This window comes from Pinus tabuliformis, chromosome 9 (assembly GCF_031772625.1).
Source record: "Pinus tabuliformis cultivar Carrire ecotype Pingquan chromosome 9, CPIR1, whole genome shotgun sequence".
NCBI classification, from domain to species: domain Eukaryota; kingdom Viridiplantae; phylum Streptophyta; class Pinopsida; order Pinales; family Pinaceae; genus Pinus; species Pinus tabuliformis.
In genome coordinates this window covers 1,328,080,970-1,328,107,526 of record NC_142307.1, presented here as the reverse complement: position 1 = coordinate 1,328,107,526, position 26,557 = coordinate 1,328,080,970, and the positions used below count along the sequence as shown (strand labels likewise).

The 26,557-nt window shown below is 42.1% G+C and overlaps 1 protein-coding gene across 3 annotated transcripts in view; it reads right to left on the bottom strand.

Annotated features, from left to right (window-relative positions):
• Nucleotides 1–4,496: 4,496 nt before the first annotated feature.
• LOC149153421 (inositol transporter 1-like) overlaps nt 4,497–26,557 on the bottom strand; it is a 181,749-nt gene continuing 159,688 nt past the window's right edge. For all 3 annotated transcript variants that reach the window (XM_089439062.1, XM_089439061.1, XM_089439063.1), the window contains one exon: nt 4,497–5,426. In XM_089439062.1, coding sequence (XP_089295188.1) covers nt 4,920–5,426 — 507 coding nt within the window. In that variant the 3' untranslated portion in view covers nt 4,497–4,919. The remainder of the gene's footprint in view (nt 5,427–26,557) is intronic.

The window sequence follows — 26,557 nt, the reverse complement described above, 5'->3', positions numbered from 1 at the left end:
CTTGTAAACCATAAGCTATAATTTGCTTTGCTTTGGACTCACATTTCTTGTACCTGTTTTTGAGGGAAGCGGAAACATTTTTTGGAGGCTCGGGCATCCTTCCTTGAATGTATTTCATCACATTTGTCATCTATGATCTCCAACCTAACTTTCCATGCAGCAAAGTTTGATGTGTCACCCAACTTTTCATGCTCCTTGAAGGTAGAGGAGGACATCTTGACCTTGACTAGGCAATCTTCTTTCTAATAGAGAGGGATTCAATACTTGTCTTATTTTGGGCTTGTCCTTCACCTCAGCTTCGATACCATGTTAATTTTATTTATTTTTTTCAGATTGTTCTATGTTGTATCAATTACTTTAGCCCAAGTTACTTCTTCATTAACAACGCATCTAATTATTAGCAACGTAACCAATCATAAACTGTAACTGAAGATAGAACAATATATGCAATGACAAAGACGACAACAACACAACCATAAGAGACAGCAAATTGGTCCAAGGCCAAGGAAAAACCCCACAAAGGGGAAAACCCTTTCAAATCTTCTTCTTTATTAGGTCGCCATTAAAAACAAAACAAAAAATAAATAAATAAATAAAATCAAAAGAGAGTACAATGAGCCCAATATATAAATTTGCAACAGATATTTACAGAAACATATTGCAGATCTACATAATAGCAGAGAGAAACCCTTGATCCATCAGACTACTGAAGCCAACTCAAGTCAATTGTCAAACCCTAACTCAAAACCCATGACACTCTCAACAAGAATGACTGTGTGCGTCTAAAACTCCCTAGACGTTCCCTTAACCACTGTGTGAGGGCATCTGTGTCTACCCATACACTCTCAGGAAGATTGTATGCGTGTGTTCGAGGTCAAACACACTCAAAACTACTCCAAACCCCAAAACGCTCTCTTCCAGTTACTGTGTGCGTCTGGGACTTCCTGGACGCTCCCTTAACCACTCTGTGTGAGTTTCAGGGGACCAACACCGTCTGATCTGCTTCAAAAACCTTGGACACTCCCTTCAGGCCTCTGTGTGAGCATCTGAGACTTCCTGGACGCTCCCTTAGCCACTGTGAGAAGTGCGTCCAAGGACGAAAAATGTTATTTACATGCCTAAGTCCGAGAAACAGAAACCCTAGATCCATATGAGCTTGACCCCTGTGATTTCAGATCCTTGCATGAACTTCCTCCGCCAGACCTGTGTGAACCAAAACAAAAGAAGAGAATAGAAGATGGCTTGACCAATGTGTGGAAATGAGCTTGAGGTCTCTTCTATTTATCGGTTTCCATGAGGGTCCACTTGGGGTTGAGACCGACCTAACCAATTTCACATGCACTTAGGGCTGACCCATTCCATTATACATGAGTGGATAAAATAATTCAAAAAATCAACTTTCGCTTGTCCAAATAGGATCATCTTTAGGTCGATTGTGGTCCTCTCGAAAAGAGGAATTTAATGCAATCATTATCTTAGTCATCTAAGTTGTCCAAGGTGGAATTTGACCCTACTTGCAAAAATTAACAATTCCATCTAAAACAAAAGGTTAATCACTCTTCTAATTTATGCTTAGCCTTGTTCATTTGAGGTCAATGGCAAGCCCTCAACCACATTCCAAATTCCAACCATCATACAAAAGGTGTATTTCTTCTCAAACAAAAATGAAAAAGATTAAAAGTAATTATATAATCCAAATCAAGCCAAATTAAATTGCAATCATCCCAACTACATACAAAGATTACTAGAAAATCAAGAAAATGTTGTACTTGAAAGTATAATAAAAAGAAAAAAGGTTGAAAACCCTTTTGTAATGGTAAAACCAAAGAAAATTTTAGAGGCTAAGTTTTACTTCTGCACTAATTTTCCATCATTTTTCCAAAAAAATGATTTGCCAATTTCATTTTTTATCTAAAAATGATTCACCCAAATTCTATATGATAAACTTATTTTACCTTGAGAAATGCCAAAATTTTATAGAAATTATAAAAAATCCTTTATATTTGAATATTGTTACAAAAAATATAACTAAACATTTTAAAGTGTGCATATTAAAGACTAATAAAATTCACCAATATTTCTACACTTTGAGATAAATTTTAATCCTTAAAATTATCGTTTGGTAAAACTTCAACAATGCTCTAATTGCAAATGAAAGTTGATTATTTAAACATGTGGTAATTTAGGATTATGAAGAAAGTCATTAGCAACAATTATAATTTTAGGTGCTTGAAGGAAACCAATTGTGCTTAAGTAAAGTTGATTGAGAAATCCACCCCAATGAATGTTGAAAGAAAGTAAAGACACCAAGGCCATTTAGGTCAAACATATTGGAAATATACATTACATTGAAACATATGTCATAACGGTCTATGCCCAAGAGAAAAAATAACAAATGAAAGAGTTGACATAGCTACTATATATCCCACAAGGAACTCCTACAAACAAGTTTGATATGAGCCAAATGTTAAGGTTGGTGAAGGATTACAATGAGAGACAACTATCTTTTAATGGAATCAAGGAATATTTTAGGAGATGAACTTTACCATTAGGGTAATTTTCTACCCTTTTTTCAAAAAATGGTTCATCCAAATTTTACAGGATAATAATACTTTACTTGAAACACCACTAAAAAAATATAAAAACTATATAAAATCTTTCAAAATTTGAAGGTTTTTTTTAGATCACCATTGGGCTTGGTCATGGTCTAGCATTCCCAAAAAGAAGGGCTTTGGCAAAACCTTTTTCTTCCTTCTACCAGAATTTATAGTTGCCATTTTAAAAAATAATAAGAGTCATTAGGGTTTCTACATGTTAAGATATGGATCTTTAAAATTTTCCATGAATGGAATATACAATTTCTTGGTGAAGTCTAGTTGATTAGTACATTTCATGAATTTTTCTTCATTTTGGTTATCATCATCGTAGTTATCTCAAATTTTGATTGCTTGTAATCCTTTAAGCTAGGTGCTTGTGTCTCAATTTCACCAAGTTATTGGGAATTTGTGGTACAAAACATTGATTTTAATGTAAAAAACATTAGAAACATAACTTTTTGGTCACATTAAGAGTAGTTTTTCATTATAGAAAATAGGTATAAATGAATGTGTTGCATGCCATGCACGGTAGTCAAGTTGCCAATAGCATTGATTTGACAATTGCCTTGATTAATTTATTGATAACCATGTAATCAAAAACTTTATAATCCTAGATCAATTAACTAATGAATAAAAATGATTTGATGTTAAATAGAGATATGTTTGAAGACAAGAATAAATATACATATATCTCTGAGGCTATTACACAAAATCATTTTATTAGATGAAAGTACAGTTATCAACTACATTATCAAATTATTGTGTTGCATTGCATCCAAAGTAGTCAAATTGCAAATGGCATTAATTAGACAATAACATTGATTAATTTATTGATGGTCATGCAATCAAAAACCTTATAATGCCATATCAATTAACTAAATAGAAATTATTAGATGTTAAATAAATATATGTTTGAGGATAAAAGAATAAATACATATATTTCTTCGCGACTTTTTATTAAATAAAAGCACAATTATCAACTACATTAATTGATTAGACAAATTGCAAATGGCATTGATTAGGCAATAGCATTGATTAATTTATTGGTGGTCACGCAATCAAAAACCTTATAATGCCATATCAATTAACTAAATGAAAATTAGTAGATGTTAAATAAATATATGTTTGAGGATAAAAGAATAAATACATATATTTCTTCGAGACTATTTAGAAAATCATTTTATTAAATAAAAGCACAATTATCAACTACAATAACACCACTCTAAATCCAAACTCATTTCTTCAGAAAATTTACCATATCATGCGCAACCCGAAATAATAAGAATACAAATTAAATTATATAGTAACATATTCAATAAATTAATCTCATGTCAACATCTTCTATCACTAAATACTCCATAAATTGTTCTCATGTCAACATCTTCTATCCCTAAAGACATGTATGACGATTATAATTAGGTAAATAGAAAGAGAAAAAAAATAAACATGCAAAAAAAAACTCATATATATATATATACACTTTCCAACACTAATTAAAACTTATTCACTTTATCATACATTTTAAATCACTCATGCAAATAGAATACTATTTGCAACTTTAAAAAATATACATATACTTTCTGACCCAACACTAATTAAAACTTATTCACTTTATCATACATTTTAAATCACTCATGCAAATAGAATACTATTCACAACCTTAAAAAAAATCATGGACACTTCGAAAATATAGTATATAATCTATAAAACAAATGCCTATATTAAATATAGAAAAAATGAATCCAAGCATTAAAAGCAAATTCCTATATTAAATATAGGAAAAATAAATCCAAGCATCAAAAGCATCACTAACATTGTATGATGAATGTCTGCATTCATCACGACTGATGTTTTTTATTTTTTTACAAAATAATGAAAATGATAATAATAACCACTGGGTTAACATTAAAAAAAGAAAATCATTTTTGGATAAAGCAATAATCCTTCTAGCATTCACATACAGAACACTATTCAATATTAGCCAGAAACTTTGGCCAATGGTGCATCCACTAATGAATGAGGACTAATTTATATCATGTGACCCGGAAGCACAATTGTATTCGTAGTTACTATCCTATACAAATATCGTTCAGATAGTATGGCCTATAGTTTCCAATGACATTTATTGAGCATGCGTAGTTACTATCCTATACAAGTATCGTTCAGATAGTATGGCCTATAGTTTCCAATGACATTTATCAAGTCTAAACAACTGTTGTGTTTCTCTTATCAATTGTTCCATGCCATATCACGAGGTCACAACAATAACAAACTGTGTATGGACAGCGAAAATTGAACCCCCTCTAGAAAAATTCACACCCACTATCTAATAGATTGTGACTTTTGACGGTTGTTGAGAAGACTTTCAGTTAAAGCACTGGTTTTCTTAGTTTTACTCTGCCCTTTTGCTCTCTTTTCCCATAAATTTTCAATTTCCTCAAAAGTAAGGCCCTTTGTCTCGGGAACAAATGCAAGTACAAAAAAGAATGCAACAAAGGTGATGGCAGCAAATACCATAAATGTTATTGGAGTGCCCAGTGCATCAATCAATGACAGGAAGCTCTGGGCAACAATCAAGTTACATATCCAATTTACCGTGGCAGCAATACCTCCACATCTACCTCGGTATTTTGCAGGGTAGATTTCAGAATTGATTGCCCAAGGAACAGATCCCATTCCAGGGGAGAAGAAAGCTATATACAAAACCAATCCAAGAACAGCAAGCCATCCATGGCTACTTGGACATACTTCATCATACCAATGACGAGACTGTTGGAGACAATACGTCTCAGCAGTAGTGTTTGCAACAAAGCAACTTCCGGGAAGCATCTGAAATAACGCATGCCACATACAAAGTAAGTAAACAGTGGTTGAACATGGATGATAAAGGGATCCAAAAATCCCCTTCCAGATAATTGTACTTAAAACAGCAGGGAATGTTCTTTTAAAACTTGGCATTGAAATATTTCAACAAGGAACTAAGTAACACAAAATTATCTCCATAACAGCACTATGCATAGCGAACATGAGATCTCAATACGTGAATACTATGGATTTCTTTGGTGCCCCCCCTGTAATAAAAGGTCTAGTCCCTGTTCCAATTGGTATCCTACTCTAGGGTCAACGTTGATCATTCGAGGTCAATGTGAAGCCCTTGTTCACACTACAAATTCTAGATTGTTGATTCATCCTACAAAAATAACACTTCTTCCCAAACGACCATAGAAAGGTGAGAGATAAAAATTGCTTATACAACCTAAATTAGTTTGCAATCATTTCCATTGGGATATGAAGCTTAGTTGAAAATTAATAAAGGAATTGTGCTTGAAGAGTATAATGAAAACAAAAAAATAGTTGGAAGCTGTAATATCCCTTCCAATAAAAATCTGTTAAGTGTCTTTCTCATTTTTTGCAAATTATGGATGGAGAAAATTTTGGGTATGAACATAGGAAAAGTGCGTGAACATTAATTAATTTAATGTTGTGTGGTAGTGGAGGCCCCAACATTAGACAAAGGGAAGATTAATCACATAGTGAGATGTGGGGACTACCCCATGATGAAATTAGCAGCCCTTTGATGGAGAAATTCGAATGGCTAAGCATGGAGCTAGAATTGCTTACTGAAGGGACCCACATGAAGGAAGAGAGCAGCAACTATAAATAAGAGGAACGCAACATCATTCAGGGGCTCTTGATCATTCAATATCTGATTGTTGCTCTAATAGTTTAGCTAAGTTACATAGTGTTGTTGAGCACATGAGTTTCCCAAGGTGGAAGCTCAACCTCTCTTCAGTGGACTTTGAGTACCACCCTAGGAAGGTCATTTTATCTTTCTTTGGAGGTTGGGCAGAAGACCACGCATTTCTAGTTCAACTGGGATGCAGGAAAGGAGCCACGTAATTCTTATCAGAGAGTGGTGCCAGAGATAGGGGCTACACTATTGCTGAAGCATTCCTTGACCAAATTCTGGGAAAAAGGAGAAGGGTTTACAAGAGCAGGAGGTATTTCCACAGCGGTACATATTTTTGGAACTGGGCCCTGCGTCATCTTGCCCAAGAACTGCACAGTGTTTCGTGGGGGGCAAGTGTGGAGTGGCTTGTAAAAGGAATTGGGGAGTTGGGGTTGTTGGGTATTGGATTGAGGGAGATTGTGAGGGATTTTCCAGCATTTTGGTGGAGCAGCAAGCACAGCATTTGCTACAGGTTACATTTTCTGCTTGTGGAGGAGGGCCAAGCATTTGGGTTTAATTTTGGAGCGTCAGAACTAGAGCAAACATTTTCTGGGTTTTTTTGGGTTTTTGACAAGGATCTCAGAAATAATTTGGAAGATTTTTTTGGGCAGATTTGAGGGGTAAAACAGGGTTGCCAACTCAGCCAACAGTATACTTCTACAAGGGCCAGCATAGTCATTTATTGGGGAGCTTTCTGCAACATTTGGATAGCTGATATTCATCCACCTAGGACTTGTAGATTGCTCTAAGCAAGCCTTGTTGCACTCACTCCAATCTATTTTGTACTCCTTCAGCTATATAATAAAATTGGCCCATTTTGGCGTGTTTCTGGCTCATTTCTGGTTCCTAATCTATGTACATTTTTATTGTATTGAATTTGTTGCATTTGCTTTGTTTATCATTGTAAATTTCCAGTAGGAATGTTACAGTGATATTAGAGCCATGATTTTGGCCAGTAGTGGGTCCAAATCATGCTAATGCCCAAGTTGCTATTGTTGGGCTAGAATTCCAGAGGGTAAAACACTAGTCCCACATTATTCTTCAAATTGAACTTGTGCCCAAAAATGTCTCAGTAGGAGAAATTCCTTGAGAAATTTGAAAATTATACTAGGAACCTTGAGAGACTGGTGGCGCAGCTCGAAGAGTGGGCATCAGCGAGGGCAGCAAGAAGAAAAAATAGTTGCAGGCTTACAGATGAAGAAAATGAGATAAGTAGGACCCTGGCAGAGAGAGATCTAGCTCATTCTTGGTTCAACACATGGGAGATCACTAAGGTTTTCTCCACATGGCGAGGCGGGTATCCCCTGTTGTTACTTAGGATCAAGGCTAGCCATGGGGTGGGAGACTTGGGCATTGTTGAGTTGTCCCCGCATGTTGGGCATAGCTTTGTTCATTACCTGTATGGTGGTCGACAGATACAGGGGGGAGGACCCAGTATGAGCATGTTGGACCGCCGGTTATGACTAGAGAGTTGCAGCGTCAGCATGGCAGTTTCCTTTTGCGATCATCACAAGATCTCGGCCTATCAAGGCTTGGCAATTCAACCACATTCAGGGATGTGCTAGTTTCTACAGGGGAAGATCGTATAGGTTGTCCATAGGGTTTCAGTTACACGAAGAGTAGGTTTCCGCCTAGAGATTCGTTGATGACTTGGGGCACTACGCTAGTATGGCAAGATGATTGGCACATGTGGTTCTTGGCAGTCATTAGCACTATTCCATGGTAGGCAACAGGAATTGGGAGCGATGGGCCTCCAATCTGGCTATGGGATCCAGTGATCCATTGGGTTAGAGGACTACCTTGTTTTGGGAGGTCATGACAATGACGAGACAGGATTGCATTCTCCTTCGAATGACAGGTCGGGGACCATCATGATGATCAGTACGGAGTGAGGAAGGCCCTTCTCACTATTCTTTCAAAAGGAGACTGGTCGCGGATAGATAGATGGTAACCTTGGTGGGCTGCCCTGGCAGGATAGAACTGCATGCAGTGGAGTTGCCCCTTATTGGGTGTGTAGCGAAGGTTTACCAGAGTGGATGACTCTGCAGGAGTATGAGTGGGCCACAGTTATGACCAGGTCATGGCAACATCCACTTGGTGGACTCACTTTGAGATTAGTTTGGGACCTGAGAGCTACAGGGTTGAGCAGTTGGGTTACGGATTGGGGAGAGTGGGTTCCCACAAGGGGAGGTCACCCAGATATGCCATTGGGACTTCATTCGATAGTTGGGACTTCACTTCCCAGAGACCAGTTGAGACAAGATAGCACCTCACTTGGGTGGCTATATGACTGGCAGGAGGTGGTCGTGATTGGCACGCCAGGACGAGGGATCTATTTTATGGGATTTGGGTTGTATCTTCAGGGTTCCCTCTTGAGGTACCCAGGATCGATTTTCTGGCGGGACAAATTTTTGTGGAGTCGACAGGGGTTTGGCAGCATCAAGGTGCTCTTCTTACCGACAGAAGGTGGGAGGACTCTCACACCCCTACACCTTGGGTATGCGCATGGAGCGAGGGGTGCTTCACATTGAGCAGGATGACCTTGGTCCCTAGTATTGGGGGACTCCTTTATAACAAATTAGCGCATGGATCGGGAGTGGCTCAATGGCACAATTGGGACCTCGGTATTGCTTGCAATGGTAGTTGGGTCAGCAGGGAGATAACGCTTGTTGTAATGTTCCTTCCTAAATTATTTTGTTACATGTTTAATTTCCCACAATTTTGATTAGTTTTGGAGGCCATGGAACCCACTCAATTTTGATATAAGAACTTAGGGAAGAAAAGAAGGTTGTATGATTTTGTTATGGAGTGTGGGGGGCACCCACATGAAGAAAAACACACTTGGCCAAGTAAAGAGTTCAAATAGCCTTGGATAGAAGTCGAATGGCAAGGTGGAGGGGTCCAAGTGGGAAGGAAGTCCCACGAAATTATAAATAGGAGGAGCTTATCCTCACAAAGGATCTTTTGCCAATTGAACTCACTTTAGTTGCTCGAGCTGCGTAGCTGGGTCACTTGTTGTTTAGCAACGAGTTTTCCATGTGGACAACTCACCTTTTCTTCAAGGGACTTCAAGTGCCACCCTAGAGAGGTCTTGTCACATCATTATGGAGGAGAGCAAGGGAGAATTCAGCACTTACATTTAGACATTCACTCAGCCATAGCTTGTTCCAAGAGGACATGGGAGGAGCGCACGTGGAGATCATTTTAGGGGTCTTCCAGAGAGCAATTTCCGTGGAGAATTTTGGTGAGGAAAGTTCAGGGACATAGCAGAATTGGGGTGGATTTTGGGAGCAAGAGGATACAACTATAGTTTGGTATGAATTTGCAGCGCCTGGGCCAGTGCAGAAGCCTCTCACTGGGTACACGTGGGAGTTAGAGGATTGTGTTGTGAGGCTGGTACTTGCCAGGAGAGATAAGGGAAACCTTTGGGGGAGTGTTTGCAGCAATTTTGGAGTGCTTGGGGAAGGATTTCACTGGTGTGCAGACAGGTCGTACTTCCTAGAAATTTGACGAGGACATGGTGCTTTGGGGGCCGAACTTCAGGGGTCAAAACCAGGCCAAACCCTTTATGGGTTTTGGTGGGTTTTGCTTGAGGAGGCTAGGATTAATTTGGCAGAAAATTTTGACCGCCGGAGACAGGGTTTTCAGCAGCATCTTCACAGGAGACAAAGCAGTTTTACTAGAGCAGTGCAGGGCATCATTGAGATAGTTGATTTTGTCATTTCGGCTTGCAGTCTTATCACCTGGGCTTTGCTACGCTTGCCTTTGGGGCAAGCCTAGGTGCACTCCTCCCACATTATTGTATTATTGCTCTAGATTCATAATAAAATGGCTCAGTTGCTTCTCACTTTCAGTCTATTTGTGCGTGTGTTGATTTTTGTAGCTTGGGAGGTACTCCAAGCCTTGTGGATCGAGGGTTTGGAGGAAGGAGCTGCACAAGTGGCCTTGTGGGCTTGAAACGCAAGCTTGGAGTTTTGCACCCATCATGATTTGGGCCAAAACCATGGAGATATTTCTACATGTGATGGATGGAGATGATAGAGGATGGCGAGGAGAATCTAATGCAATGAAAATCGTCGAAATTCGAGTTGTAGAAGTTGAGATATGAATTTTTGAAGATATAATGGGTAAATTTGTCTAGATTGGGCAAGTCGGCTTGAGGTCAAAGTGGTGCCCAAAGACAAATTCGTTGGAGCCACTTGATGCATATAAATATAGGTCAAGTGTGAGGCATAATATACATCCAAAAGTGCATTTATCTCTTGAGAAAATACAGTTGAGTAGCAACAACGACAGAGTAGCAGCGACGACCGAGTAGCAGTGACAGTCGAGTAGCAGCAGTGGACGAGTAGTAGTGACGACCAAGTAGTAGCAGCGGCCAAGTAGCAGTGACAGCCAAGTAGCAGTGATGGAGCGATGGCCGAGTAGCAGCAGCGACCGAGTAACAATAATTGAGCGACAGTCGAGTAGCAACAGCGACCGAGTAACAACAACTGAGCGATGGCCGAGTAGTAGCAGTGGACGAGTAGCAGCAGCTGAGCGGCGACTGAGTAGCAGCAGCGATGCAAAGGAAGCCATCAACCCTTAACGACTTGCAGAGCTATGTGTTTTGATAGAGTTGATTGCTAGTTGGATGGGTATCCAAGGGCTGGACAGTTGATGGAGTCTGTTGGCAGCCAAGAGGAGGGTTCCCTAGGTGTGAGGATTCCCTAGCTAGAGGCAGATGCTACAACAAGGATTGGTCACCCGTGCACTGATGGAGGGCAGTGTGAGAGTGGACCAAGTGTGGACGTGATTGGGAATTTATGGTCTGTTGGAGGACAACGTGATAGTGCCCAAGTTGGAGCCCGGTGTGCAACATTTTCATCAACAAAAGTAGTTTCTAGAATGGCAGTTGTTGAGCTCAAGGGTCTGATCAGTCAGGAGCAGTTTGAGTGGCCTAAATTTGTGCGTGGAGAAGGAAATCTACAGCGGATGATAGGCAGTCCTCCAAGCTCGTGTTCATTGTGGGAGATGGACATCTTGCAGTGATAGGTGGCAACCCTTCGTTCCCTATGTTGGTATTCATTGGAGCAACGCAAGAAGACCATAGTGGGATGAAGTTCCTGAGTCGCTAAGGAGCAGCAGTGCGCAGATTGAGAGTTGTTCACAAGTGGAGCTGTGAACAACTTGACAGGAGTCTCGATGTGTTGTGCCCTTGATGGACTAAGGTACAACTAGTGAGCAGATTGATAGTCGAGGTTCAGTGGCCAGATGGACTTGGATTGTTAATAAAAGCAGTGCTACAGATCAGGAGTCGAAGGACCGGGAAGGTACAGGATACAACCAAGAGGAGTTGAGAGAGCATGCGACAGCTAGATGGTCAGAGTATCTTGTTGAGGGCAGATTGGTTGTCAATGTACTGAGACAAAGCCCCAATTTGTATTCTTGTACTAGTGGATGTATGAGGGCTATCCCTGGTACGGGAGCCCTAGACTGTTGTATTATATGTTGATTAGTATAATGAAGTTGGGTTGAAAAATGTAAAAAGTTGTCTATGTTATCATTTATGTGCATGTGTGATTTACTGTTGTTTATATTTCGCTGTGCAAAGTAGTATCGTTGAGATTCTTGGTTTGGTAGCATCAGAGATTTTAAGATTCTATCATAGACCCAAGATCGTGGAAATTCAACAGTGCGCACTAAAGTTTAAAATTTTCTATTGTTGAAATTGTTGTTTGCTTTGCATGTCACTACTTTTCCTAGTTTGGAACATTACAGTGGTATCAGAGCCCAGATCTTGGCTCAGTCGTGGGAGACTTTTCCTATGAGTGAGGATTACAGGCAGAATATCACCTACAAGAGATAGAGGTACCAGAGTCGAGAGAGGGAGTTAGAGATTACACCAGACACTAAGGAGCGTGGGAAGACTATGGTAACAAAGGACATGGTGAAACCCAGGAGTAAGGAGGAGATGGCCTTTGACAACCTCTTGAAGGCCCTTAGTGATTTAGAAAAGGGGCAGAAAGAGATGTTGGATGAGATTAAGCAGCAGAACCAGGACCTAAGCATCCACCGGGATTTCCTATTTGGGGAGACTTCTGGGGCCTCCGAACAATATGACCACCCTTCACCGATTACTCGCCCACCTGCCTCAAGTGGGCCAACTAGGACCACGCTGTCTTCTTTCCTACCGTCAGCACCTAGTGAGCAGGGTGGACCAGATGACCAGATGCCCATGGGGGAGAAATTTCACAAAGTGGCAATCCATGGGTGAAGATTTCAAGGCATCCCTATCTTTTAGAAACTATTGTCAGCTCAAGCAAAATGAGAAGGGTAGGAATTATGGAGGCCAGGGCACACAGAACTCTAAGTTGTAGCGTACTATTGGGAGGATGTACTCCCCACATATGATGGCACTACCAAGTGCACAACTCGAGCTTGGGTGGAGAAATTGGATACTTATTTCCAGCTCAACAGGATGATGAAGGTGGAAGCCATTAAAATGGCTACCCTACACTTGGAGGGGGAAGCACACGACTAGTGGTTTCACGGCTTGTCCACTCTGGGGCATGCCACTGTGACTTCCTATGAGGAGTTCACAAGGAGAGTGGTGGAGTGTTTTGATCGGAGGGATCCGGAAGCGCACTTCAGGGAGCTAACCCAACTCAGACAGACGGGACATCCAGAGCACTATTATCGGAGTTTCTAAGGGTTTCAGTCATGGTGCCAAATTTATCAGATGCTAGGAGGGTGTACACGTTCATAGAGGGGTTGCTTGATCCATTGCATGGACTGGTGAAGTCATGCAGGCCTTCTAATCTACAGGAGGTCGTGACCTGTGCTTGAGACCTGCATGGGGCCAACCACAAGACCTGAGCACCTATTCCATCACGTACTCCCTACCCTCAGAAGGGGAGTGATACTAGACCACCATCACAGAGAGAAGCCCAAGGACGTGGGAAGTTAGATGAGGAGACTCGGAGAGACCACGAGAGGAGGAAACTGTGATTTACTTGTCAATAGCCATGGGCAACAGGGCATCGGTGACCAGTGAGCAAGGCCCATTATAACAAGGTCTTTTCGGCCAGTGATCAAGAGGATGATGTGGAGTTGGAGTACAGTGGGGGAGACAGTGAGGGTCCGGAAGAGAGGGGACCACCACCACCACCACCACCACATGGGGGAGCATCTTTTACACCATCTGGGGGAGTCCTTACTTCCTTGTGCGGGGTCCCCAAATTTCTGACCCTGAGGATCAGAGGCACAGTGCAGGGGCAGTTTGTCTCAGTCCTAGTAGACAGTGGAGCCTGTTGACCACTGGAGTGGCACCTGATGATTATATGAAGACTCCATGCCCAAGGATGATCCAAAGTACACTTGTACCATCAGATAACATCAGCCGATAGAGTTTCTTAACTCTACTTCTATCTTCTCATCATCTTTCTTGTACCCAAATTCCACACCCTGCGGGGAATTATAATAAGTGATACTAGTAATGATGAGTTTTTTTGAGTCTGTAACTGGCCTAGGATGTTGGGACTTGATCAGAAAACGAGTACACCTTGGAGTGTTTTTTTATCTGGTTAATTATCCCTTCTTTTTCAAAGGTCGATAATTTTCTAGGTTTTTTCACTCGCTTTTTACCCCAAAGTTGGGGCGACGGTTTGAAGGTTGAACCCTTAACACATCTTAGTGTCTAGAGTTGATGTATCTTACCATACTAAATCACACAAAAAAATTCGTGGAATTTGGTTAGGTCTAGGTAGCCATTTTTTAATTTTTTTAGATTTCCGTAGGTCAAAAATTGCAAATGAATCTGTATTTAAATTGTAATAAGTGTAGTCTAGAGAAGTTGTATGGGGTATGAGTAATCAAAATTACACCTCTCGCCCTCAACTTTCTACTATGACACACTTTGAGGGGTTAATAATGTGTTTTGGACCCCCAAAACCCACATTTCCTAAGTTTAGTGGAAATTGTGGCATTTAATTAGGCTAGAATTAAATAAATAGAAAAATAAATTATTCCATGTGACAGAATGACGTGGAAATGACTTGGAAATTATCCCAAGTCAAAGAGTTGAGTCAATGGACATGTGGAAGATGACTGAGCACACTGCATCATAAATACACCATTATTTCATAAAATCGAATTTCCCAGAGATAAAGTAGCAGTTGCACATGTGGAAAATCGAATTTATTAGAAGAACTCATGCACTGAAGGAATATTCCATGGTATATTTGGACTAAAGATTAGGTGGGACCTCATCTCATAGTTATCGTCGGTTCTTCTACTCACTCATGAGGACTACGAGTTGCACTCTGGAGGAATCACGCAGAGCTATCTGGGGATCATCTACATATGTGGCATCACTTAGTTCGAGTTTGCATTTGTTGACTGGAGTTATCACGGTACTTGGATTCACTCATGGATGAGTTTACTATGCCATATATGGAAATCAATTTCCCTTGATATGCACATATGGAATTCGATTTTGCGAAGAAGGAAGGCTAGGGTTTGTTGCTTCAAGGTCAAAATTCTCTATCTGCTAGAAAAGGATCAAAGTTGTTGGAAGAAGGGCCTAATAGGTCACCTACTACCCCTAGACAAGGAAGCAAGGCAAGAGAAGTTGTTGGGAGGCCTTGGAAGGCTAAATTTCGCTCACACGTGTGGATGTAGTAACAGTTGTAGGGGGCTGAAAATTTCAGACCTTGAGTAGAGGTCGAAATTCTGAAGTTGGGGATCGAAGTTGTGTTGTTGGAAGAGATTTGAATTTTGACTTGGTTTGATTTGGACAAAGGAAGCAGATCATCCGGAGAGGTCGAACTTGTCTTGGAAGGGTATTGATCTTGGTCTAGAGGTCTTGAATTCGTCAATTGAAGAATTTATAAGAAGAGGAGATTTGCGGGTTTTTCTCTAAAGTGGAGAGGTTTTGGCCCTGCCTTACAGCCTATATCATGTGTTCTTTTGCATTATCGTTCTTCTTGTTTTGATAGTTGTTTGATGATAAGAACGAACATAATAATAAAAGAAGAAGCTAATAAGTAAGAAAAAGTAAAAAGATATCACAAGCAATGATCATAGATAGAGAAATCATCCTAGCTACTTCCCTATAGATTTCTCAACATGGTATCAAAGCTAAGGTTAGCTAAGGGAATAATCAAGATCTCTACTACATTGAAGAAGTTCTTAAAGAAGTGTATGAAGGTAGCAAGTCATTTCAAGAAGGGCATCAAAGAAGTATGGGATCTCTTATTTTCTCTTAAGAAGGAAGTGACCAAGACATCTACAAAGGACTATTCTCAGCACTCACTGGCACATTTCAAGATGAGAATATTTGGGTAATCGACAGTGGAGCATCAAGACATATGACTGGGCAACACAAGCAACTAAAAACATTGTCAAGAGGAAAGTCCTCTTACTCTATTGAGCTTGGTGACAACAAGAGCTACCCTGTAAGAGGAATTGGATCTACCTCGCTAGAGCTGGAGAATGGAGGAAATATTCATCTCAACAATATCCTGTTTGTTCCAGGTTTGCATAAGAATCTTCTTTCCATTTCATGTCTAGAAGATAAGGGAGACAAAATTGCTTTCATAGATGGAAAGGTTGTAGTATGGGGTAAAAACTCAAGCATAGAAGATGCAAGGTTGATTGGGATCCATGAAGGAAGACTTTATAGATTGTTAACTCCCCTCGCTCAAGCTTTGGTTCACATTGAAGTTAGCCCTTGTGAACTTTGGCATAGAAGATTTGGTCATCTTCACTACAAAATCTTACCAACCCTAAATTCAATAGTGAATGGCATCCCCAAACTAAAAGAATATCATGGAGGAGTATGCAAGGGATGTGCATTGGGTAAAAACACCAACAAACCATTTGGAAGAAGTGCTTCAAGGTCAAAAAAAATTTTTGGCCCTGATTCATTCCGATGTTTGTGGTCCTATGACTCCAAGGTCTCTTGAAGGTCATATATACTATGTAACATTCATTAATGACCATTCAAGGAAAACTTGGGTTTATTTAATGAAATGCAAGGATGAAGTATTCATCAAATTTCAAGAATTCAAAGCTGAAGTAGAAAACCTTACAAAAGTTGAATCAAGATTTTAAAGTCTAATAATGGAGGAGAATACACATCAAAGGAAATGATAGTCTTCTGTAAGGAGTCTGGGATTAAGAGGGAGTTAATAGTCCCATATAATCCCGAACAAAATGGAGTTGCAAAACAAAAGAATTGATCCATTAAAGAAAGTGTAAAACCCATGTTACATGATCAAGATTTGCTGAAATTTTTGTGGGGTGAAGCTACTAATACAGTGGTATACATACAAAATCGAATTCCCCAGAAGTCACTAGAAAACATGACTCTTGAAGAAGCTCTCACTAGGAAGAAACTAAGAGTGGATCATCTCTAAATTTTTGGTTGTCTTGTCTATATTCATATATCGAAGGACAAGAGAAAGAACTTGGATCCTTCAAGCACGAAGGGAACATTTGTTGGCTACAATAACTCTTCTAAGGCTTACCAGATTTACATAAAAGGAGGACGTTGAATAGAAGTTAGTTGAGATGTGATATTTGATGAAAGTATTGCATTCAAGAAATCAAAGGATCTCCCTATGGACTCTGATGATGAAGAACTTCCTATATTTGAAGAGGAAGGTACTAGGGAGGAAGAAGAATCAAATCATGAAGATGAAGGTCCCAGTGAACCCGTGCAACCTGTGGTCATCCCTAAAACTAGAAAGAGACCTCACTTGTTGAAAGCTACTCTATTAGATGCAGAGGGACACGGAGCAGCTAAAGGCACATTCAAAGAAAGCAAGAAGCCTAAAAGATATTCTAGGTGTGCAGCATATATGACAAAACTATGAGACACATAATTCATAAAATTTACAATTTTAATGATATTAAAGCTCTGGAGATAGTTTATGAAACCCTAAATTAGGATTTTAACAGGGTATAATGAATATTACTCCCAAAATATACTTCTATGTAATACATGTACAGAATTTAACAATTTTACTATTGAGTACCAACCTGGAGTTTTGTAGTTGAAGATGTCTCTGTTTTGTCGTGGCTCTCGCTCCCACTCCCTTTACCAAAACGACCAAAACCTCCTAGCCAAACTGGGGATAATCTTGGTACCCAACTCCAAAGTACTTCACAATTGAAGCACTCTGCTATAATTTTCCTCCTTCCTGCAAGGTCCCTTCCTCCCCCTTTCTCAATTGTACCCCTTTCCCTTTATATTTCTCTAAATCACCATCTTTCTCCTCTTTTCCGTCTCTGTATCTTTGTCCTAGTTGCGTGGAGCTCTGCATGCTTTTGAACCTTATTTGATTTATATAGATTTGATTGAGTCTTTGAACCTTATTTAATTTATATAGATTTGATTAAATAGATTCACTCTTTTTTTGTTTGAGGATAGGCTATGTAGGTTTTATTTGATTAGTTTACTTAAGATTAACTTTATTTAAATATTTAATTAATTTAATTTACTTTAATTTTAATTAAATTATATTATTATTTTATTTATTTAAAGAAATATAGTTTGTAACTTAAATAATATTTTCTTTTGATTAAGGATTTATCATATATGTGTATATAAGGGTGGTATACATATCAAGTACCCAACTTGATATATTCATTATATTTTGATAAGATAGAAATGTACTTCGATAATTGAATTATTAACTTAAGCTCGCTTAGATATAATCCAATATTAGTCGGTATGTATACTATTGCAATACATGCGGGTCATGCATATGTAGCTATCATATGGATGCCCTGTATGCATGCTAATATTTACATTTTGTTTGTAGTTATAGGTGGGTCATTACAAAAATTATAGAAGCAGAGTCATCCACCTTTGAAGAAGTTGTCAATCACCAAGAATGGAAGGATGCCATGAATGAAGAATATCAATCGATAATTAAGAATGGGGTTTGGGAGATCGTACCTAGGCCTGAAGACAAATTTGTGGTGACTTCCAAATGGCTTTATAAAATTAAACATGCGATAGATGGAAGTATCGACAAGTATAAGGCAAGATTTGTGGCTAGGGGCTTCTCCCAACAAGAAGGTGTCGATTATGAAGAGACATTTGCTCCAACAACGAGGTATACAACGACGCGCTCACTGGTCTCCTTGGCAGCATCGATGGGATGGAAAATTCATCAAATGGATGTCAAGGCTACATTCTTGAATGGCACAATTGATGAAGAAATCTATATAGAGCAACCCTTGGGATTTGAAGTCAAAGATAGAGAGGATTATGTTTGCAGGTTGAAGAAGGCACTATATGTCATGTCCCTTCCCAAATGGATTTGTAACAGGTTGTGATCTCTCCCCAATTTTGTACAAAATTTTGTTAAGTAAATGACCCAAGCAATTTTGACTTACGGACTTAGGAGAAATGAAGGCTTGATTAATTTGTTAGTGGAAGGTGGGGGCCACCCAGATGGGAAAATGCATTGGGCAATACATATTGCCTTGGAGGGGAAATCGTGTGGCATGTGGGGGGGCACACATGAGGAAAAGGGAGGCCCACGAAGTTATAAGGAGGAAGAGCTCCTCACTTGGGGATTCATTCATACTTGCACATCGAACTCTCTTGTATGTTTGCTCGAGTTGCTTAGCCGAGTCAACTAACTGTTTAGCCACGAATCTCTCAAGCGAGGGATTCAACCTTACCTTCGAGGAACTACGAGTGCCACCCTAGGAAGGAATTTTCAGAGCACCTTGAGGAGCACCGGGGAAGATTCATAGCCAACACACTCAGCCCACAAACCAGCAGTGCGTATATCTGGGCCACGCAGAGAGAGGAACACACAGTTTTGATCAGGGGTTCATCCAGGCAACACTTGCCAGAGAAACTTGGAGAGTTGGAGCATATTAGGGATTCAGCCTTGGGGAGGAGTTTTGGAGCGGGTGGGTGTAGCATCTGGGCAGTTTGAAACTCAGCCTTAGAGGACTGCGTAGAGGGCCAAACTAGGCATCACGTGGGCATTAAGGGAGAGAGCCACAACACCAGGATCAGATCAGAGAAGGGTGGAAATTTATGAGGGATAGCATCTCAGTCATTTGGAGTAGTTTTGGAGAGCTTTCCCAACACATTTCAGACAGACCGAGTTTGCCAGCTTGAGGAGGACAGGCTCGTTGGGGGTCAATTTTCAGGGGTTTGAACTAGGCCAAACCCTTCCTGGGTTTTGGTGGGATTTTGTCGAGGATCCGAGAATTGAAGTTTCACAATTTTCTGAGCAAGAGAAGCAAGGGTTCTAGCACGTCCTTTCCAGCAGACAACGCAATTTTCCGGGCAACGTGGATCATTTCTAGAGCAGCAGTTGGGCAGCCCTCAGATCATCATTTGCTCACCTGGGTTTTGTCACGCTTGTCCTTGGAGACAAGCCCAAGTGCACCATTCCATTCATTATTGTATTTGCCCCATGATGATTTAATAAAATGGCTCAAAAGTTCTCTATTTCTAGCATTTTTATGGGTGTTTGGTGATTGCATCTCATTTCTGATTATTGGTTTGTCTGCTTGCTTTGTTTATCACTGAATTTCCTAGTTAGGAACATTATAGTGGTATCAGAGCCCAGATCTTGGCTCAGCCGTGGGGAGTTTCTCCTATGAGAGAAGGGGACCAGCAAAATATTACATACAGGAGGCAAAGGTACTGAAGCAGAGAAAGAGAGTTGGAGATCACTCCAGACACTGAGGATAGGGGAAAGGTAGTGGTAGTAGAGGAAGACATGGGAGAGCCCAAGAGAAGGGAGGAGATGGCCTTTGATAGCCTCTTGAAGGCTCTGAATGATCTAGCAAAGGGGCAGAAGGAAATGTTAGAAGAAATCAAAATGCAGAATCAGGAGAGAAACATTCCTGTTTGGGGGGACTACGGGGGCCTCTCAACAATTCAACCATCCTTCACCGGCAGCACAACCTCCATCAACGAGTGGGCCAACTCGAGCTACACTTCCCTCTTTCGTTCCTTTGGCACATGTCGAACCAGCAAGGGCCAAGACCCTTCACAGATGGGAGAACACTTCAGAGAATGGTATTCCATGGGTGCAGACTTCAAGGAAGCACTCTCTTTCAAAGATTTCTGTAAGCTCAAGCAGAATGAGAAGAGCAAGGGTTATGGAGGACAAGGCATGCAAAGCTATGAGTTGCAAAGGACGATAGGGAGGATGTGCTTCCCCACGTACGATGGCACTTCCAAGTGCACTGCTCGGGCCTGGGTTGAGAAGATGAACACTTATTTCCAACTTAACCGGATGACGGAGCTGGAAGCCATCAAGGTGGCCACGCTGCACATGGAGGGGGGAGCCCACGACTGGTGGTTTCATGGCTTGGCTACCCTGGGGCATGCCAATTTGACTTCATATGAGGATTTCACCAGGAGGGTGGTGGAGTGCTTTGACCAGAGGGATCCAGAGGCTCACTTCAAGGAGCTAACCCAACTCCGACAAATAGACAACCCAGAATAGTACATATCAAAGTTCCTGAGAGTTTCAATGATGGTGTTGGACCTATCAGATGCTCGAAGGGTATACACCTTCATAAAGGGCTTAATTGAGCCCCTGCGTGGACTAGTGAAGTCACGCAGAACCTCCACGCTACAGGAAGCAGTTATGTGTGCCAGAGACTTACAGGGGGCCATCCCCAAGACACGAGCACCCTTTCCTGCACATACCCCCTACCCCCAGAAGGGGAATGATAGTAGACCCCCACCTCAGAGAACCACCCAAGGACAGGGGCAGTTGGATGATGAGACACGGAAGGACCTCAGGAGGAGGAAGTTGTGCTTTACTTGTCGGGAGCCCTAGGCACCAGGCCATCGGTGCACAACTGGCAAAGCACATTACATTGAGGTCTTCTCAGATAGTGACCAGGAGGACGAGGTGGAGCAGGAGTGTGGTATGGGAGACAGTGAGAGTCCAGCAGAGAGGGGACCACCACCACCACCTCCGGGGGGGGCATCTTTTGCCTCATCCGGGGGAGTCCTTACTTCTTTATGCGGGGTCCCCAAATTTTTGACATTGAGGATCAGAGGCATGATACAGGGGCAACGGGTGTCAGTCTTAGTTGACAGTGGGGCTACCCACAACTTCATAGATGCCCAGTTGGTTCAGAGGAGGGGCCCCACCATGACCGAGTTTGAGGGCTTTTCAGTGTTGGTGTTGGGTGACCATAACATGTAGTGCACTCGATATGTGCCTGCTTTAACAGTGGCCATGGGAAACTACTCTATGACAGACCATTTCTTTGTGGTCGATGTGGCAGACACCAATGTGGTGATGGGTGTCCAGTGGTTGCACTTCCTTGGGCGAGTTACCACTGATTGGAAGAAATTGGAGATGGAGTTCACCAACCCGGATGGCAAATCAGTGGTCCTTAGAGGCATGCATTCGTACCCACCATAGACAGTCTCAACGCATAGGATGGAGGCAGATCCGCGACATGGCGACATAGCATGGGCAGTACAACTGAGGGTTTCAGAGGTTGGAGGACAAGCCCAGCCACCACCTCCAGACATACAGGCCTTGCTAGACAGGTACGTAGTGGTATTTCAAAATATCCTGCCAGGGCAGCCACCAGACAACAGATTCTAGCACACCATCGAGCTGGAGCCTGGTGTGCAGGCAGTGATTGCCACCCCTTATAGGTGTACTAAGGCCTATAAGGACGAGATTGAGCGGGCCATCAAGGAGTTGTTAGCATTGGGCCACATCAAGCCAAGTTCCAGTCCCTTTGCTTCTTCAGTGGTGCTAGTGAAGAAAAAGGATGGAACCTTGCGCATGTGCGTTGACTACTGGGCCCTCAACAGGAAGACATTGAAGAAACGGTACCCCATACCTCACATCGATGAGTTGATGGATGAGATTAGAGGATCCAAGTACTTCTCTAAGATAGATCTACATTCGGGGTACCATCAAATCAGAGTGAGGGATCAGGACATCCCCAAGACAACTTTTCGATGCCATTATGGGCACTTCAAGTTCCTGGTCATGCCCTTTGGGTTGACCAACACCCCAGCTACCTTTCAGTCATGTATGAACCATGTGTTCCGGAGGCAATTGAGGAGGTTTGTATTGGTTTTCTTTGATGACATATTGATATACAGCAGGACTTGGGAGGAGCATCTCCAGCACTTGGAGGAGGTGTTGCGTATTTTGGAGGAACAACAGTTCTATGCCAAGTTGTCCAAGTGTGATTTTGGCCTGACCGAGATTCTCTACTTGGGACATATCATTGGCATAGATGGGGTGAAGATCCATGAGGAGAAGATAAGAGCTATCTGTGATTGGCCAGTACCCAGAGATGTGACAGCGCTGAGGGGTTCCTTGAGCATCTTCACATATTACCAGAAGTTCGTCAAAGGGTTTTCGCAGTTAGCAGCTCCCCTCACGGATTTGACAAAGAGAGGGGCTTTCGCATGGGCAGATGGGGCACAGACAATTTTTGACCGCCTCAAGGAGGTGATGAGCAGTTGTCCACTATTGGCAATTCCGGACTTCTCCCAGCCCTTCACCGTGGAGTGTGATGCAACCAAAGAGGGAGTTGGAGTAGTACTATCCCAGGATGGGCACCCCATTACTTTCGAGAGTCGGAAGCTTTTACCCCATGAGAGGTCATATTCTATATATGACAAGGAAATGTTGGCCATTATGCATGCCCTGGCCAAGTTTCGGCAGTATTTGTTGGGTACAAGTTCAGGGTGAAGGCTGATCACAACGGTGTTCGTCAGTTCATGGGCTAGCAAGGCCTCAATGACAGACAACAGAGATGGATTAGCAAGGTGCAAGCCTATGATTTCGACATAAAGTATGTGCGAGGGAAACAAAATGTGGTGGTTGATGCCCTATCCAGGACACCAGCAAGCCTATCACTCATGAGCATTTGCCATGATTGGAAGGCCTAGTTATTGGTTGAGTATTCTAAGGACAGGAGGGCATGCGAGATTCTGGAGGGTACCCATGCAGATGAGCGCTACCGGGTGATGGACGACATCATCTACTACAAGGGGTGCATATTTCTAGTTCCCAACTCGCAGTTGAGGGTAAGAGGCTCCAAGCAGCACATGACTCACCATTGTCAAGGCATCAGGACTCTAGGAAAACGTACATGTCAATCAGGGAGCATTTCACAAGGAAGGGCCTCAAGGGGGACGTGTTGAGGCACGTACAGGAATGAGAAGCATATCAGAGGAACAAAGGGGAGTTGATTCATCCCGCCGGATTATTACATCTGCTCCCATTCCCGAGGGGAAATGGGAGAGTATCTCATGGACTTCGTCATTGGGCTCCCCAGAGTATAGGGCAAGTATTGCATTTATGTAGTTGTTGACCAGTTGACCAATTATGCCCACTTTTTCGCCATCTCGACCCAATATTCGGCTTCATAGGTTGCAGAGTTGTTCTTCATGGAGGACTTATAGTTACACGTGCTTCCTAAGAACATAGTGAGTGACCGGGACAACAGGTTCATGGGAGGATTCTAGCAAGAGCTCTTCAAGTTGGTTGGTACTGAGCTCACCCCTAGCACGAGCTACCACCCCCAGACAGATGGCCAGACCGAGTGAGTTAATCAGTGCTTGGAAGGGTACCTGAGGAACTACATCACTGGGTAGCAGAGGGCTTGGATTCGATGGCTACACTTAGGCGACTATTGCTACAACACCACCCATCACATGTCCATCGGTATGACTCCTTTTCGTGCCTTGTATGGTTATGATGCATTATCTTTTGCTGACGTTGTTTTTGGAGACAATTGGGCCCCGAAGGCCAAAGATTGGATCCTAGAGAGCCAAGACATCCTCAAGGCTCTCAAGGATAACTTAGTGGCAACGCAGAATTAGCAGAAGTTGTATGCAGATAAGCACCGAACTGAGAGTCATTTCGAGGAGGGGGGTTTGGTGTACCTCCAGTTATAGCCATAAAGGTAGTGCACATTGAAGTAGAAGGGGGCCAAGAAGCTATAGCCATGTTTTTATGGGTCATACAAGGTAGTCAGACGAGTTGGAGAGTTGGCCTACGCGCTGGAGCTGCCTCCGGGGAGAAGGATTCACAACATATTCCATGTCTCGTGCCTCAAAAAGGTGTTGGGACAACAGGTGACAGCAGTAGTTGAGTTAGCCCCACTGGATGATGAGGGCAATTTGGTTTTGGAGCATGAGGCCATTTTGGAGAGATGGGAGAGGAAGCATAGGAGCAGGACCATTAGAGAGTTTTTGGTGCGCTGGAAGAACCTGCCGGATGAGGATGCCACCTAGGAGGGTGAGCACATTCTGGAGCACCCATCACTGAAGTTGCTTGAGGGCAAGAAACATTTGGGAGGGGAGGATTGTCATGTCCCTTCCCAAACAAATTTGTAACAGGTTTTGGTCTCTCCCTAATCTTGTACAAAATTTTGTTAAGTAAAGGACCCAAGCAATTTTGTCTTAGGGACTTAGGAGAAATGAAGGCTGGATTAATTTGTTAGTGGAAGGTGGGGGCCACCCACATGGGAAAATGCATTGAGCAATTTGAATTGCCTTGGAGGGGAGATCGTGTGGCATGTTGGGGGGCCCACATGAGGAAAAGGGAGGCCCATGAAGTTATAAGGAGGAAGAGCTCCTCACCTGGGGATTCATTCATACTTGCACATCAAACTCTCTTATATGTTTGCTTGAGTTGCTTAGCCAAGTCAACTGGTTGTTTAGCCACGAATCTCTCAAGCGGGGGATTCAACCTTACCTTCGGGGGACTACGAGTGCCACCCTAGGAAGGCATTTTCAGAGCACCTTGAGGAGCACCGAGGAAGATTCATAGCCAGCACACTCAGCGCACAAACTAGCAATGCGTATTTCTGGGCCACGCAAAGAGGGGAACACGCAGTTGTGATCAGGGGTTCATCCAGGCAGCACTTGCCGGAGAAACTTGGAGATTTGGAGTATATCAGGAGTTCAGCCTTGGGGAGGAGTTTTGGAGCAAGTGGGTGCAGCATTTGGGCAGTTCGAAACTCAGCCTTGGAGGACTACGCAGAGGGCCAGACTAGGCATCACATGGGCATTGAGGGAGAGAGCCACAGCACCGGGATTAGATCAGAGAAGGGTGGAAATTCATGAGGGATAGCATCTCAGTGATTTGCAGCAGTTTTGGAGAGCTTTCCCAGCACATTTCAAACAGGTCGAGTTTTCCAGCTTGAGGAGGACGGGCTCCTTGGGGGTCAATTTTCAGGGGTCTGAACTAGGCCAAACCCTTCCTGGGTTTTGGTGGGTTTTTGTCAAGGATCCGGGAGCTGAAGTTTCACAATTTTTTGAGCAAGGGAAGCAGGGGTTCCAACACTTCCTTTCCAGCAGACAACACAATTTTCTGGGCAGTGTGGATCATTTCTGGAGCAGCAGTTGGGCAGCCCTCAGATCATCATTTGCTCACCTGGGTTTTGTCACACTTGTCCTTGGAGACAAGCCCAGGTGCACCATTCCATTCACTGTTGTATTTGCCCCATGATGATTTAATAAAATGGCTCAGAAGTTCTCTATTTCCAGCGTTTTCATGGGTGTTTGGTGATTGCATCTCATTTTTGATTGTTGGTTTGTCTGCTTGCTTTGTTTATCACTGAATTTCCTAGTTAGGAACATTACACTATATGGCCTTAAGGAAGCACCAAGGGCATGGTATGCAAGGATGGATGCATACCTACAAAGATTGGGCTTCACAAAAATTTATGTTGATCTGAATCTCTATATCAAGGTTGTGAAGAAAGAGCCTATAATCATTCTTCTATATGTAGATGATCTTCTCTTGATAGTTGTAGAAGGTCAAATCCAAGAATGCAAGAAACAGCTAGCAGCAGAATTTGATATGAAGGACCTTGGGCTAATGCACTACTATTTGAGACTGGAAGTCTGGCAAGGACATGATGAGATTTATCTAGGTCAAGGAAACTATGTGATCAAGATGCTATAGTGGCTTGTTATGTGTAGATAAGGCTTAAACAAATTCATCAAAACAAGTTATTGTCCAAGGGTTTGCAGATATGCAACAACAAGTTACAACCACCTATTACAAGGTATGACAAGTTGTTTTCGAGGGGATTTAGCATCAAAAAGTATATTTCTTCAATCCTCTTCAATTTTCTTATTTTCACAATCTATTTGAACATTATTTGAGGTAAAAATTCCATCTCAAGGTTACTAGGATAAAGATATTCAAGATTAAAAATTTGTGTTTTCATCCTAGTGGAGATTTGACTCCAA